Genomic DNA, 12,450 nt, shown 5'->3' with positions numbered 1-12,450 from the left:
AGGTGACAGCGGGCCTGGCAGGACAGAAGTCCCATTGTTTGGGGCCCAGGCTGGCCTGTGCTAAGGAAGGGTTTATGCCCTGGGCAGAAAGGGGGGCTCTGTGGGGGGGGGGACCAGCTGCCAGGGCTCTTGCCCCTTGGGCCCTGGAGGGGAACAGGTGCCAAGCAGGATGCCCTCGGGGTTGACAGAAGAGAGCAATGCTTGGCAAGGTGCCTGGGGAGGGCAGCCCTGAAGACGAGTGAGTTGCCAGTTACTACGGGGCAGGGAGGTGGCCCCCACGCCACACCCACCCCACCCCCTCAAAGGATGAGCCGCCAAGGCCTCTGCAGGGACCTCAACCATCTCCAGATTCCAATCATTCCCAAGAACGGAGGCGGCTTGGGGCGGCCCCAAGCCTGGGGGGCACTGTGACGGGAGACGGGGGTGGGCATAACTGTTTTTATTACTGATTGGAGAGGTTCTGAGAGATTTGGGCTGCCCACACCCTCCCCACCGTCTCCCAAATCTCGGAGCTCCGCTGCTCCCTCTCCCCCCTTCTCAGCTGAAGCCCCCTGGAAGTTCTTACCGATGTCAGACCTCAGTCCTTTCAGCTGCACTTGGAGTTCCGCCCCCTGAGGGAACGGCTGTCCGCAGACACCCAGCGAAGCAAATCACGTGCTCACGTCCCTCTCCCGGCCCCAGCTCGCGAGTGAGGGGCTACTCCAGGTGTGAGCCCGCGGGGCCCCTCCTCCTGCAGCCCTGCCCGTCGGGGGCGGCGCTGCGGGCTGGGCGGTACAAAAGGCGGTGCCGCCCTGCACTCACTTGACTTTGAGTGTCCCGTGGTCGCAGGAGCCGGCAGGCGGAGGCGCGTGGGGCAGCCTGGGCACAGCCCGTCCCCAGGTAGGGACCCTCCCCTGCGCGGAGGGAGGGGGACAGTCAGAAGGAAGGAACAGAGAGGAGGGGGCGGGCGGGGGGAGCATGAGGGCTGGCCGAGAGGGAGTGGACCGGGCAGAGGGACACGGAGGAGCACAAGCCAGAGGCACCCAAGTTAGGAACGGAGCTTGAAAGAGGGGCAGAGGGACCCAGATAGCAGAGAAGACCTCAGTCCGGGCCATGGGTGTTGAGCCAGGGGGGCACCCAGAATGCCACAGCCCCCACCTCCCGTCCTTGAAAGTCCCCAGGCAGGTCAGGGAGGGACTCCATTTCTCGCTCAATCCCCTTCCTGTCCAGGGACGGGGCGCGGGAATCGGGGTCTCTGACCCTGCCGAACCCCCTTGGACTCCCAGCCCCAGGAAGCTGGGAGATGAGGCCTGGGGTGCCAGGGAGTCTCTGCCGCCCACCCCCTCTGACCCCTGACGTCTGCGCTCCCCGGGCCCAGGAGGCACCATGTGGCGATGTCCACTGGGGCTGCTGCTGTTGCTGCTGCTGGCTGGCGAGTCGGCCCTGGGTGCGCGGCGGGGTCGCGGGCGCCGGGAGCTAGCGCCGGGCCTGCACCTGCGGGGCATCCGGGATGCGGGCGGCCGGTACTGCCAGGAGCAGGACCTGTGCTGCCGCGGCCGCGCCGATGACTGCGCCCTGCCCTACCTGGGTGCTACCTGTTACTGTGACCTCTTCTGCAACCGCACCGTCTCCGACTGCTGCCCTGACTTCTGGGACTTCTGCCTCGGCGTGCCACCCCCCTTTCCCCCCATCCAAGGTGGGCACCAGACGGCCAGGAGGGGTGGGTCGCTTTGTCAACCCGGACTCAGCAGGGCTCAGGAGCAAGGCTGATGCATTGACATTTCCAAGGGAGGCTTTGTAGACTCTGAGAGAGACCCTGCCCCACTGTCTGTGCCTCTGGGAAGTCCTGCTCTGGTCTAACTTGAATCCCTCCAGCAAGATTGAGAAAAGAGAAGACCCTGGGTCGTGGGATTCCCAGCTGGCTCAGGAGGAAGGCAGCCTCCTGCCCTTTCTCCCAGTCCAGTCTCCTTGCCAGACAGGGAAGGTGCTGGCCCCGCCCGCTGACTCACCTGGAGGCTAATAAAGGCTTCAGGGGTTGGTCAAGCTCTTCTTAGCCATTCCTCTGCCTTTGCTCAGGATTCTCTACTGGAGGTGGCTGGTCACACTTGGGAGGTGAGGATGAATCTGTTCCTGCCTTCAGCCCATGTCACCGTCTTTTCCCCATCCCTTGTCCCTGTCTCTTAGAGGAATCATTTGAATCCCTTCCCGTGGTTCTGTGGGCCTGCGGGTGAGAGACTGGATACCTGGGTTGTCACCTCAAAGGGCCGTGTTATCTTAGGGGAGTCACTTGCCTTCTCTGGGCCTCGGCTTCCCCATGCCCCTCTCACTCCTCATCTCCAAGTTTCAAGTCATTTAAATGGCAAGGGATCCAAGGAATGTTGTGGCTGGCATCCAGGTGGAGCAGGAGGGATCCAAGTTGGGGTCAGTGAAGAACTTCCCAGGGAGCAGTTGGTATGTGACCCTGCAGGAGAGGTCTTAAGAAGTGATAGTTTGACTTTAGTTTCAGTGAGGGCTGGGACATTGGTGCATGCATGTGCGTGCGTGTGCACACTGTGTGTGTGTGTGTGTGTGTGTGTGTAGGAGGATTCAGGACACCTGACTTCTGAGGACCTGGCCATCTCAGCCCATCGTCTCTGGTCCCGGTCCCACTTCTCTTCTCCTCTTCCTTCCCACCAGGATGTACACATGGGAGTCGCATCTATCCAGTCTTGGGAACCTACTGGGACAACTGTAACCGTTGGTGAGTGTTTGGAGGTACAGAGGCGGCTTGCCTTGCAGTCTCTGTGGCCTACAGACTTGGCTCCAATTCTATCCCTGTCACTTACTTGCTGAGCCTCAGTTTCCTTGTCTGTAACATGGAGATTTTCACACTGACCATGTCAGCTTAGAAAACAACATTCTATAAGCATTCCCCAGGAGCATTCAGCCAAGGATGCCTGGCCCCAGGTGTGGCCCCTGACCTGGGAGAGGTTCCCTGTCCCTCCTCCTGGCTCAGGCTGGGCTACTGCCCCTCCCAACCTTTCTCCGTGTCACGGGAGAATCCGGAGAAGGGGGCGCCAGGAAGGAAACCTCTGACTACAGCATCCGCTGCCCTGAACGGGATGAGGGTCAGGGATGGCTGGGCTGGAGGCCAGCCAACCTGCAGCAGGGCCTTCCCTGGAATGTGGTCTCTCTCCCTCCCTCCCCTTCCCCACCGTTCCCAGTGGGAGGATGAAGGGTCAGAGGGACCCCCCTACTCTAGTCGGAGTCCTGCGATGGGAAGCAGAGAGGGGTTGAGAAGGAAGCCTCAAAGGCCTGGTGGGAATAATGGGGACCCTGTGGCTTTGAGGAGGCAGCCCTGCACCCACTCCACCCTGTGCCCTCTTTGCCTGGGACTGAGAGGCCCGAGGGGGGAGGAAACTTTTTGGAATGCATTACACATAAGCTGTTTCCATTGCCTCACTCGGGTGAGGGGTGCTGGGTCACAGTGAGAGTGGGGACTCATGAGGTTCTGTGTGCGGCTGGCTGAGAGAATGTGTGTCTGGTGTGAGTGTGTGTGAATCATGCAGGTGCTGAGAGGATGTGTTTGTGTGTGTATGGTATGAGTGTGTGTGTGAACCACGTGTGTGTTCCGAAAGACTAAGCGTGCCTGCATGATCTTGATCCTGCTAGTTCCTGATAAGATGCCTCTGGGCTTTGACGGGTTAACCTCTTTCCCACTCCTATCCCTGGGGCCTGGCCGCCCTGGGCCCCTCTGGAATGCTGGAACCTGCTGCTACCAGCCCAGTCTAGACCTGCTTGGGGAGCCCTGAGGGCAAAGGGGGAGGTGGCAGGAAAGGAGTGACCAGCCCACTGCCCCCGCGCTGGGTGGCCCTGTTCCTTGTGCTTGACACCTGAGTGAGGGTGTGGAGCAATGTCTGTGGGCCTTCCAGGCTGTGCGAGACCTCGAGGAATGCTTCGAGAGTCAGAGAAGGAAGGGGATCGTGAGGAGAGCCTCCCCTCCCACGCAGCCTCCTCTAGCCCGCCCCGAATGTGCCCCCGCCCACTCCAGGGGCTGAAGAGCCCAGCCATACTGGGTTTGTTCCCCTTGAGGCTCCTTAAAAGGCAACAGGGGAAGGAGGCAGTTTAGCATCTTGTAATAGCAGAGTTATGAGCTTGTAAAAGCATCGTGGAATTCACAGTATTGCCTGCTCGTCGACACCTATTTATTAAAGACCTACTATGTGCCAGGCACTGTGCTGGGCCAGGTTGATGCAGCCAAGTGAGGCAGATGGTTCTGGTCTACACGCAAAGAAACGTATTTACAGCCTGTGACAGGTGTGGACAGGGAAAGGAAACAATGGGGGATCCCGGTTTAGAGTGGAGTAGGGGCTTAGGAAGGCCACTCAGGAAGGGAGATAGTTATGCTGATACCAGGGAGGTGGCCAGGCAGGGAGGGAAGGTGAGGGAGCAGCTCGTGGTAAGGCCAGGAGGTGGGAAAGATCTCGCTGCAGCTGGAGCTGTGAAGTGGGAACAGAGGCCCTGAGGACGTGTAGGGCCACGTCCATGGATCTCGTCCATGGATCTCATAGCCGTGCTGGGGGTTCTCTTCTAAGTGCCATGGGAAGCCACTTACAGGCAAACAATCTGATCTATGTCGTTGAGAGATCTCTCTGGCTTCAGAGCAGGTAGGGGATAGACTGAGGGGTATGTGGGGGGTTGAGAGGCAGGGAGCCCGGGTAGGAAGCCATGGCCATGGTCCAGGTGACAGGTGATAAGGGACTGGAGGACAGTGGTGGCAGTGGAGGGGTGAGTGGCAGGTGAATCCAGAGCCTTCCATGATGTGCCATCCCAGGATCTGCTGAGGGCGGGCATGGGAAATGGGGGTACTCCACGGACCTCAACAAGCTCTGCTTTGAACACGTGGGTAGCTAAGGTGCTGTGTCCTGAGTTGAGGATGTTAGGGACGAGCAGCTTTGGGGGAAGGCAGTTTGGGCCATTTTAAGTTTCAGATACACCCAGAGACGATGTGAGGAGGCTGGGTGATTAGGAGTCTGATGGGCCAGGCCCTATGCTAACTGCTTTACAGGATTTACAAAAGCCTGCCATTAAATCCCTGGAAGTGGGGATGATTCACTTCCTCATTTTACAGACAAGAACTGTGAGGGAGTTTGAGTAACTTACCTGAAGTCACGTGACTAGTCATTTCAGCCCATGCTCTTAGCCCCTTCACTACCATGTCTCACTCATTCAACCAACAGATGCTTCTTGGGTGGCTCCTATGTGCCAGGTTTAGTCTTCTAAGCACTGAAGATACCAAACAAACCCTGCCCTCCAGAACCTTAGTGTCTACGAGGAAGCAGCTATGAAGAACACAAATAGCTAAATACACAGTGTGCCAGGTGGTGATGACATGCTAAGGAGAAAATAAAACAGAAAGCAGGAGAGGAAGGCGGCCAGGGCAGGCCTCCCTGAGAAAGTGACATCTGAAGAAACACTTGGACATGGGTGCCTGGGTGGCTCTGTCGGTTGAGTGTCTGCCTTTGGCTCAGGTCATGATCTCGGGGTCCTGGCATCAAGTCCCACGTCAGGCTCCTTGCTCAGCGAGGAGTCTGCTTCTCCCTCTCCTTCTGCCTCTGCCTGCCACTTCCCCTGCTCATACTCTCTCTCTGTGTGTGTCAAATGAATAAATAAAATCTTCCCAGAAAGAAAGACAGATTTGGACAAAGAGAGGGCAAGCCTTGGGGATATGGGAAGAAAAGCAGCTCAAAGGCCCTGGGGCACGGAGCGCAGATGTTGTGAACAGTCAGGGGACCAGTCTGGCTGGGGCCTAAGGAGCCAGGACTTGGAGGAGGGGTCACAGAGAGGACAGGAGGACAGATTGTGCAGGGCCTCGTTAGCAAGGCAAGGACTTTGGCTCTTATTCTGTGATGTGAAGCCAAGGGAAGGTTTTGGGCTGGAGGATGGCATGATATGACTTGGGTTGAACAGGGTCATCTGGCAGCTGTGTTAAAAATATACCGAAGTGGGGGTGCAGGGAGAACAATGGGAAAGCTTCAGCAGAATCCAGGGGAAAGGTGATGGCTTCGGGAGGAATGAGACGGGGTTTGGATTTTGAATGTTTAAAGGCAAAGCCAGCAAGGATCTGCCAATGAATCCAATCAGCACCCGAGGGAAGGAGTAAAGGGTGACTCCCAGGCTCTTTCCACGGACTATAGGAAAAGCAGGCATGGGAGTAGGGATCAGAAATTCAATCTGGGATGTGTGAAGTCTGAGCGGCAGTTGGACATCCCCAGTGGTGACACTGGGTAGCAGCAAGATTCTTGGATCTGGAGAGATCCAGGCAGCAGAAATAAACTGGAGAACTGTGAACTTGAAGTTGACATTGAAAGCCACCAGGCTGAACGGGATCATCCAGGGGTTGTCTCATAATTCTTAGCATAGAATGTCAGGCCTGTGTTGACTTCTGCGGCCCCTTCCCTTCAGAGGATGCCCCCCCTCCATCTCTTCCTTCCTTCTGCTCTCCTAGCACCTGCCAGGAGCAAGGACGGTGGGAGTGTGACCAGGAGCCATGCCTGGTGGACCAAGACATGATCAACGCCATTAATCAGGGCAACTACGGGTGAGAGGCCCTGGAAATGTCCCCACTGGGCACAGACACACCTACATTCCCTTGAGAGGCATGTGCTGTCAGGCACATCCTCACTTGGATCCTGGTCATCACGTGGACACTTAGCGTCTCTCCCGCCCATATGCACATAGCTCCAGGGCCCCAGCCTTGGCAGGTCTGTGACTTCCATCCCTTCTCTTGCAGATGGCGGGCTGGGAACCACAGTGCCTTCTGGGGCATGACCCTGGATGAAGGCATTCGCTACCGCCTGGGTACCATCCGTCCTTCTTCCTCTGTCACCAATATGAATGAGATTCACGTAAGTCCATCCTTGCCCACCATCCTGCCCTCTCCCCGTGGCTTGGGACCCCAGGAACCCTGACACACTCCCTCCCAATCCTCCAAGGGCCCGGGCCTAACCCTCTCCAATAGGCTGTGTGTTCCTGGACAAATCACTCCCCTTCTCTGCGTCTTAGGTTCTTGCCCATAACAAGATGTGCTGTGCACGAAGAGTTGATGCTCAGATTCTGAGTTTTGTGGTCTCAGCACGAGCCCCTTGGTGGCCTCCTCAGCCTGGGAAAAATGTTATTCCTTCCAGTAAAGCTGGGTCAGGGCCCAAGGGGCCAGGAGGTCACCTTGGTATTTTGGGAAGGGAAGGACAGATAGTCCTCTGGCTTTGGCTAGAGAGCCGGAATTCTCGGAAACAAATACCGACTTGGTGGAACCCCAAGGGAGTAGGGGGCTTCTCCCTTCCTACCACTGGGACCCTCTATGGGGAGAAACAGGAACCAGACCTGGAATAGTCAAAGGGTGAGGAGGGAGTACTTCAGCAGGTCAGGGCAGGGGCACAGGCTGCAGGATCTGTCCGTCAGTGGTAGGCAGGGAGGAGGCAGCCGTTGGCCAGAGCGGCCCTCCCTGCAGAGGGACTTGGGCTCAAGGCTGGGGTGACCAGACCCTGCCCCTGCCCTCACTCCCCTGGGCCTCTGCTATTTTCTGCCTCTTGCTGTTTGTCTTGGCGGCCTGCCCGGTCACAGGACCTTACTCTTTCTTCCCTCCCCTGCCCTGTAAGGCCTGAAGCCCAAGGTCCTGGTAGGAAGAAGGAAGTGTCAGATCAGAAGGTGCAGAGGAAGAATGAGGCAGGAGTTGAGAATGGAAAGTGGGTGACCCTGGCTTGACCACTTCCCTGCCAGCTTTATTTGTACAACAGGACTAGTCACCCTCACCTGACGCTGGGGAGGCACTAAATGATGCTTGGGTCTTCCCCGTGAGTCAGTGTGGAGATTGCTGGGATCCCTCAGCAGCAGGAATGCACCAGAACAAGCTGCGGAAGGCCCCAGACTCTGGTGGCCTTTCAAAGCCAACGGGCCCTTGGGGGGTAGGCCAGGGCAGAGCAGGAGGCAGATGGAGTGGCTTTTGCTTTGCAGACAGTGCTACGTCCAGGGGAGGTGCTGCCCACAGCCTTCGAGGCCGCTGAGAAGTGGCCCAACCTGATCCATGAGCCTCTTGACCAGGGCAATTGTGCAGGTTCCTGGGCCTTCTCCACAGCAGGTATGTCCCGACGGCAGAGGCTGGCGCAGCGGGAAAGGAGGGCTAAGGCCTGACCCCCCTGATGGCCCTTCCGCCTCTCCCCAACAGCCGTGGCATCTGATCGTGTCTCAATCCATTCTCTGGGGCATATGACGCCTGTCCTGTCGCCCCAGAACCTGCTGTCTTGTGACACACACAACCAGCAGGGCTGCCGTGGTGGGCGTCTCGACGGTGCCTGGTGGTTCCTGCGACGGCGAGGGTGAGCGGCAGAGGGTGTGGGCAGGGAAGGGGACGTGAGGCCTGGGCTTTAGGAAGGGCCCCGGGCCGGGCTTCTCGTGCTCACCTGGCCTTGCTCCCTCTCACTTCTCCAGGGTCGTGTCTGACCACTGCTACCCGTTCATGGGCCGTGAGCAGGACGAGGCTGGCCCGGCGCCCCGCTGTATGATGCACAGCCGGGCCATGGGTCGGGGCAAGCGCCAGGCCACTGCCCGATGCCCCAGCAGCCATGTCCATGCCAATGACATCTACCAGGTCACTCCTGCCTACCGCCTTGGCACCAACGTAAGTTTGTGCTTGGTTGACGGGGCAGAGGGAGGGGGAGCTGGAAAGTTGGCCAGAGGTTAGAACCTCACCTCTGATGGATACTCTCATCCTCACTCCCAACCCTCCAGGAGAAGGAGATCATGAAGGAGCTGATGGAGAATGGCCCTGTCCAAGGTAAATGCCTCTCATCCTGCCCCCTGGTTCCAGAAGCTTGTGTCTGCCTGAGACTGGGTACAGCACAGCAGCACAAGTGGTCTGTATAGCATTGAGCAGCCATTCCACTGGGGCTGGGAGTTAGGGGGACCTTGTCTGCTCCTCACGGGCAGCAGCCTGTGGGGGATACTTAGAGTCTTGGTATGGGTCTGGGCATGTATCTCCAGACCTGTGCTGTTGGGCTGAGCCGGCCCTACTCCGACCTCTGCCCACAGCTCTCATGGAGGTGCACGAGGACTTCTTCCTGTACCAGGGCGGCATCTACAGCCACACACCAGTGAGCCTGGGGAGGCCCGAGCGATACCGCCGGCATGGGACCCACTCAGTCAAGATCACAGGGTGAGGGGCTGGGGGGGGGGCGGGGGGGGGGGGCAGCAGGGCTTGCACTCAGGGCTCTGAGCCTGCCTTGAATCCCCACCATCTCTCTGCAAAGCCCTATTTCCAAGAAGAGGAAACCAAGACATAAAAGGAAGAGGGACTTCCCAGGGTCACACCCAGAGGTGGGGGGCCTTTTAAGGTTTTCTAGGAACTCTTCCTTCCTGACACACTGGGATAAAATAACTCCTGTGAAATGCAGACACAGATTCCAGGGTTGGCTCGGGCCCTCCCCATCTCAGCACCTACCCCAAAGCTGCCTGCCTCACTGACTCCCACACCCAGCCTTCAGTTCCCCACCTGATATAAACACCCAGAGATGTTCCAGTCACTGATTTTCAATGGTCCAACCAATGCAATGTCCTTTGTGGTGGGAATTTGGGGCCTCCAAAGCACCCATGTTCTTGGAGTCTCTTCCATGTGGTTCTTAACCCCAACCCCTCCCTGGCTCCCCCAGGGAGGATGGAAGGCAGGCAGATGTGTGAGGTCCCAGAGAACTGGTCCCCAGGCTGTGGGGCCCTGCAGGAGGGAGGCCCAAGTTCTCCCCCTTTCTGCTCATCCCCCTTCCATTTTGCCGGTGATGCCCTCCCCCACAGGGTGGAGAGGGCACAGACTCCCAGAGCTGGAGACCGAGGGTGGGTAGAGAGGGAGCAGAGTCTGGAAGGGGAAGGCCCCGGGGTTCCAGCCCCTGAAAGCAGGTGGAATCAGCTCTCTTCTCCCTCCGTGGCTCTGCCCCCACCCCTGCCCTCTAGGTGGGGAGAGGAGACGCTACCGGATGGAAGGACGCTCAAATACTGGGTGAGTCCCCGCGCGGGGTGCCTGCGCCCTGCCTGCCCCCTCCCCGTGCCCTCCTCACCGCCCCTCCTCCTCGTTCCCAGACGGCGGCCAACTCGTGGGGCCCAGCCTGGGGCGAGAGGGGCCACTTTCGCATCGTGCGCGGCGCCAACGAGTGCGACATCGAGAGCTTCGTGCTGGGCGTCTGGGGCCGCGTGGGCATGGAGGACATGGGGCACCGCTGAGACCCTGGCAGGCGCCGGGCCAGCCGGCGGACGAGCCCCTGGGGGGCGGCAGCGCCCCGCCCCGCCCCTCCCGACGCAGCCCCGGCGCAGGCGGGCGCCTGGGGTCTAATCCCCGCGCGGGTTCCGCTGACACAGCGCCCGGCCTGGGAGCCGCGGGCCTGGGAGCCGCGGGCAGGCGAGGCCGGCGGAGCCCCCAGACCTCCCAGCGGGGACGGGGCAGGGCCTGGCCCGGGAGGAGAGGAGCGGGCCTGCAGACCCTGGGCCCCCGGCACTCCCCGCTCAAGACCACTGAAGCCAGGACGCCCCCAAGTCTGCAGCCCCTCCACCCTGTCCCACCCCACCCCTGTACTTTTATTCTCCAAAGATATTTATTTTTCTTTTCACTGTTTTAAAAATAAAAAGAGTACTGATAACTGTGGTACCTCGGGACCTGGGGAGTGGAGAGCCAGGCCAGAGATGCTGTGGCATAGGGCGAGACCCTAGAAAGGACCGCCTGGGGCCTTGCTGGTAGGCAGGGGTGGGCAGACTAGAAATCTTAGCCTCCATTCAGCCCTAATTGTCAGTGGCCATGGGCGCTGACCCACTCGGAGGTGGGGCACGGATGGATGGCATGGCCTTTGGCCCCCAGAGAGACATGGGCCCGTGGGAACCACCTTTCAGACGCTGAGTCAGCGCTGCCTGGTGGGGGAAGCCTGACCCACCAATCAGCAGAACTGGCGCCGGTGCCCAGCAGGCAAGGGGGGCACAGCCCCACAGAGGCTGGAGCCTCTGTCTCTGCAGATCAGCCTCTCCAAGCCACCCAGGCGAAGCTCACCTCCCCCCACCCCACCCCACCCTACCCCACCCACCCGGTGCCTAGGCCATACTGGACCTGCCTCTCTAAGCCCTCTCCTTAGCCCCAGGCTCCCAGTGCCAGCAAAATAAGCCTAGTCCTCAACCCACCCTTCAAGGCCATCAGGACCCACCCCATCAGCCTCCTCACCAGAGCTTCTTCACCCAGTGTGTAGGCAACTGCGGAGTCCTCACTGCTCCCCAACTGTCAGGCACACATGCGGACTGACAGGCATTTGCACATGCCGTTCCCCAGTCTAGATGCCCTTCCATTCCACCCACCCCTTGTCCCATGCCACTTCAAAGCCAACTCCAGGATTCCTTCATGCAGATAGGACCTGGGGAGGCTGCTGATGTGCCAGGTGTTGTGCAAGAGCCCCATGCTTTCCCAAACCCCGCGCCCCGCCTCCCCATAGCAGGCCTGGGCACCTCCCTCCTGGACTCATCTGGCCCTGCCCTTTCACCCAGTGGTTCACGATTCTGAGTGTCTGCCTTCTTCCTCGGGGCTGGAAGCCCCTCGAGGGCAGGAACTGGGTCTGGTTCATCAGGGGTCCCTGTACCCACACCTGGCAGCGCGTTACCGGTTGTGCAGTGGTGAGTGACTGTGCCCCGTTCTCCCAGCGGCTCCCGAGACCCCCGCCCAGCCCAGCCCTCCAGGCGCTGGCGTCCCTTCCTCTCCGGGAGCCCAGGGGGGCCGCGCCTGGGGAACCGCAGGGCAGGGGGAGCTCGCGGGGCGGGGGGCGGCGGGAGGTGCTCCTCGGGGCAGGCAGGCAGCCCCTCGGGGCCGGCATCACCTGAAAGGAATGCGGGGCTCCCGATAAGCGGCCGCCTTTGTCTCATTTCCTGTTTGCCAGGACGTCCCGAGCCCGCTCCCCTGGCCGGCCCGCCCGTCCCCCAGGAGCCAAGGCCGGCGGGGGCCCCGGGGACCGGGCGCGCGGGTCCCGGGAGGGGGCGGGGGCGGCGGGGGCCGCGCCGGCTGCTCCTACCCGCTGGAAAAACCCTCGTCCCGCCTGGAATTTTCTACAAGGACCTTTGGCAGAGGCCGTGCGGGGTGGGGAAGGGAGGGGAACTGGGGCGCGGCTCTGTCAACCCTGCCGGGAGGCGCGGCCCGAGGAGGGGCCCAGCCCTTCCTCAGTTGGGCCGCCACCCCCAGGAGCCCCAAGCCCGCCCTGGGGCGGGGGCTGGGCTGGCCAGAGCCTCGGGGACCTCCCTCAGGCCCGCTGGATCGCTGCTGTTGGGGGCAGCCAAGGGAAGCGCGCCTCCGCGGCCACGGGGCAATCGGGCATCCCTGTCCCCGCTGTGCGTCCTGGGGCCGAGCGCTCCCTCTCTCTGGGCCAGGGGCTTGGGTCTTAAGGCGGATCTGGGTTTGACCCCTGCTCAGTTGGTTACGCTGGC

The 12,450-nt window shown here is 60.3% G+C and overlaps 1 protein-coding gene across 2 annotated transcripts; it reads left to right on the top strand.

Moving 5' to 3' along the window:
• Positions 1 to 377: 377 nt before the first annotated feature.
• Positions 378 to 10,637, top strand: TINAGL1 (tubulointerstitial nephritis antigen like 1). 2 transcript variants are annotated; one of them, XM_072750435.1, is made up of 13 exons: positions 378 to 705; positions 829 to 879; positions 1,358 to 1,675; positions 2,656 to 2,719; positions 6,467 to 6,559; positions 6,752 to 6,866; positions 7,972 to 8,095; positions 8,183 to 8,333; positions 8,446 to 8,635; positions 8,746 to 8,791; positions 9,046 to 9,169; positions 9,958 to 10,003; positions 10,084 to 10,360. In XM_072750435.1, the coding sequence occupies exons 3-13, from the start codon at positions 1,366 to 1,368 to the stop codon at positions 10,222 to 10,224; spliced, it is 1,404 nt and encodes a 467-aa protein (XP_072606536.1). In that variant the 5' UTR covers positions 378 to 705; positions 829 to 879; positions 1,358 to 1,365; the 3' UTR covers positions 10,225 to 10,360. The 2 variants fall into 2 exon arrangements, with proteins under 2 accessions (XP_072606536.1, XP_025870306.2); XM_026014521.2 differs by lacking the exon at positions 378 to 705 and having other exon boundaries at positions 732 to 879; positions 10,084 to 10,637.
• Positions 10,638 to 12,450: the final 1,813 nt, after the last annotated feature.

This window comes from Vulpes vulpes, chromosome 2 (genome assembly GCF_048418805.1).
Source record: "Vulpes vulpes isolate BD-2025 chromosome 2, VulVul3, whole genome shotgun sequence".
In the NCBI taxonomy this organism is placed as follows: Eukaryota; Metazoa; Chordata; class Mammalia; order Carnivora; family Canidae; genus Vulpes; species Vulpes vulpes.
The sequence above is the reverse complement of the archived record's forward strand: the minus strand, read 5'-3'. Positions and strand labels throughout refer to the sequence as shown.

Excerpts from the sequence above, each read along its gene's own strand:
- TINAGL1 (XM_026014521.2), top strand. The coding sequence starts at position 1,366 with ATGTGGCGATGTCCACTGGGGCTGCTGCTGTTGCTGCTGCTGGCTGGC. Across the intron at positions 8,792-9,045 it reads GGAGAATGGCCCTGTCCAAG|CTCTCATGGAGGTGCACGAG; the intron begins GTAAATGCCTCT and ends CTCTGCCCACAG. Across the intron at positions 9,170-9,957 it reads CACTCAGTCAAGATCACAGG|GTGGGGAGAGGAGACGCTAC; the intron begins GTGAGGGGCTGG and ends CCTGCCCTCTAG.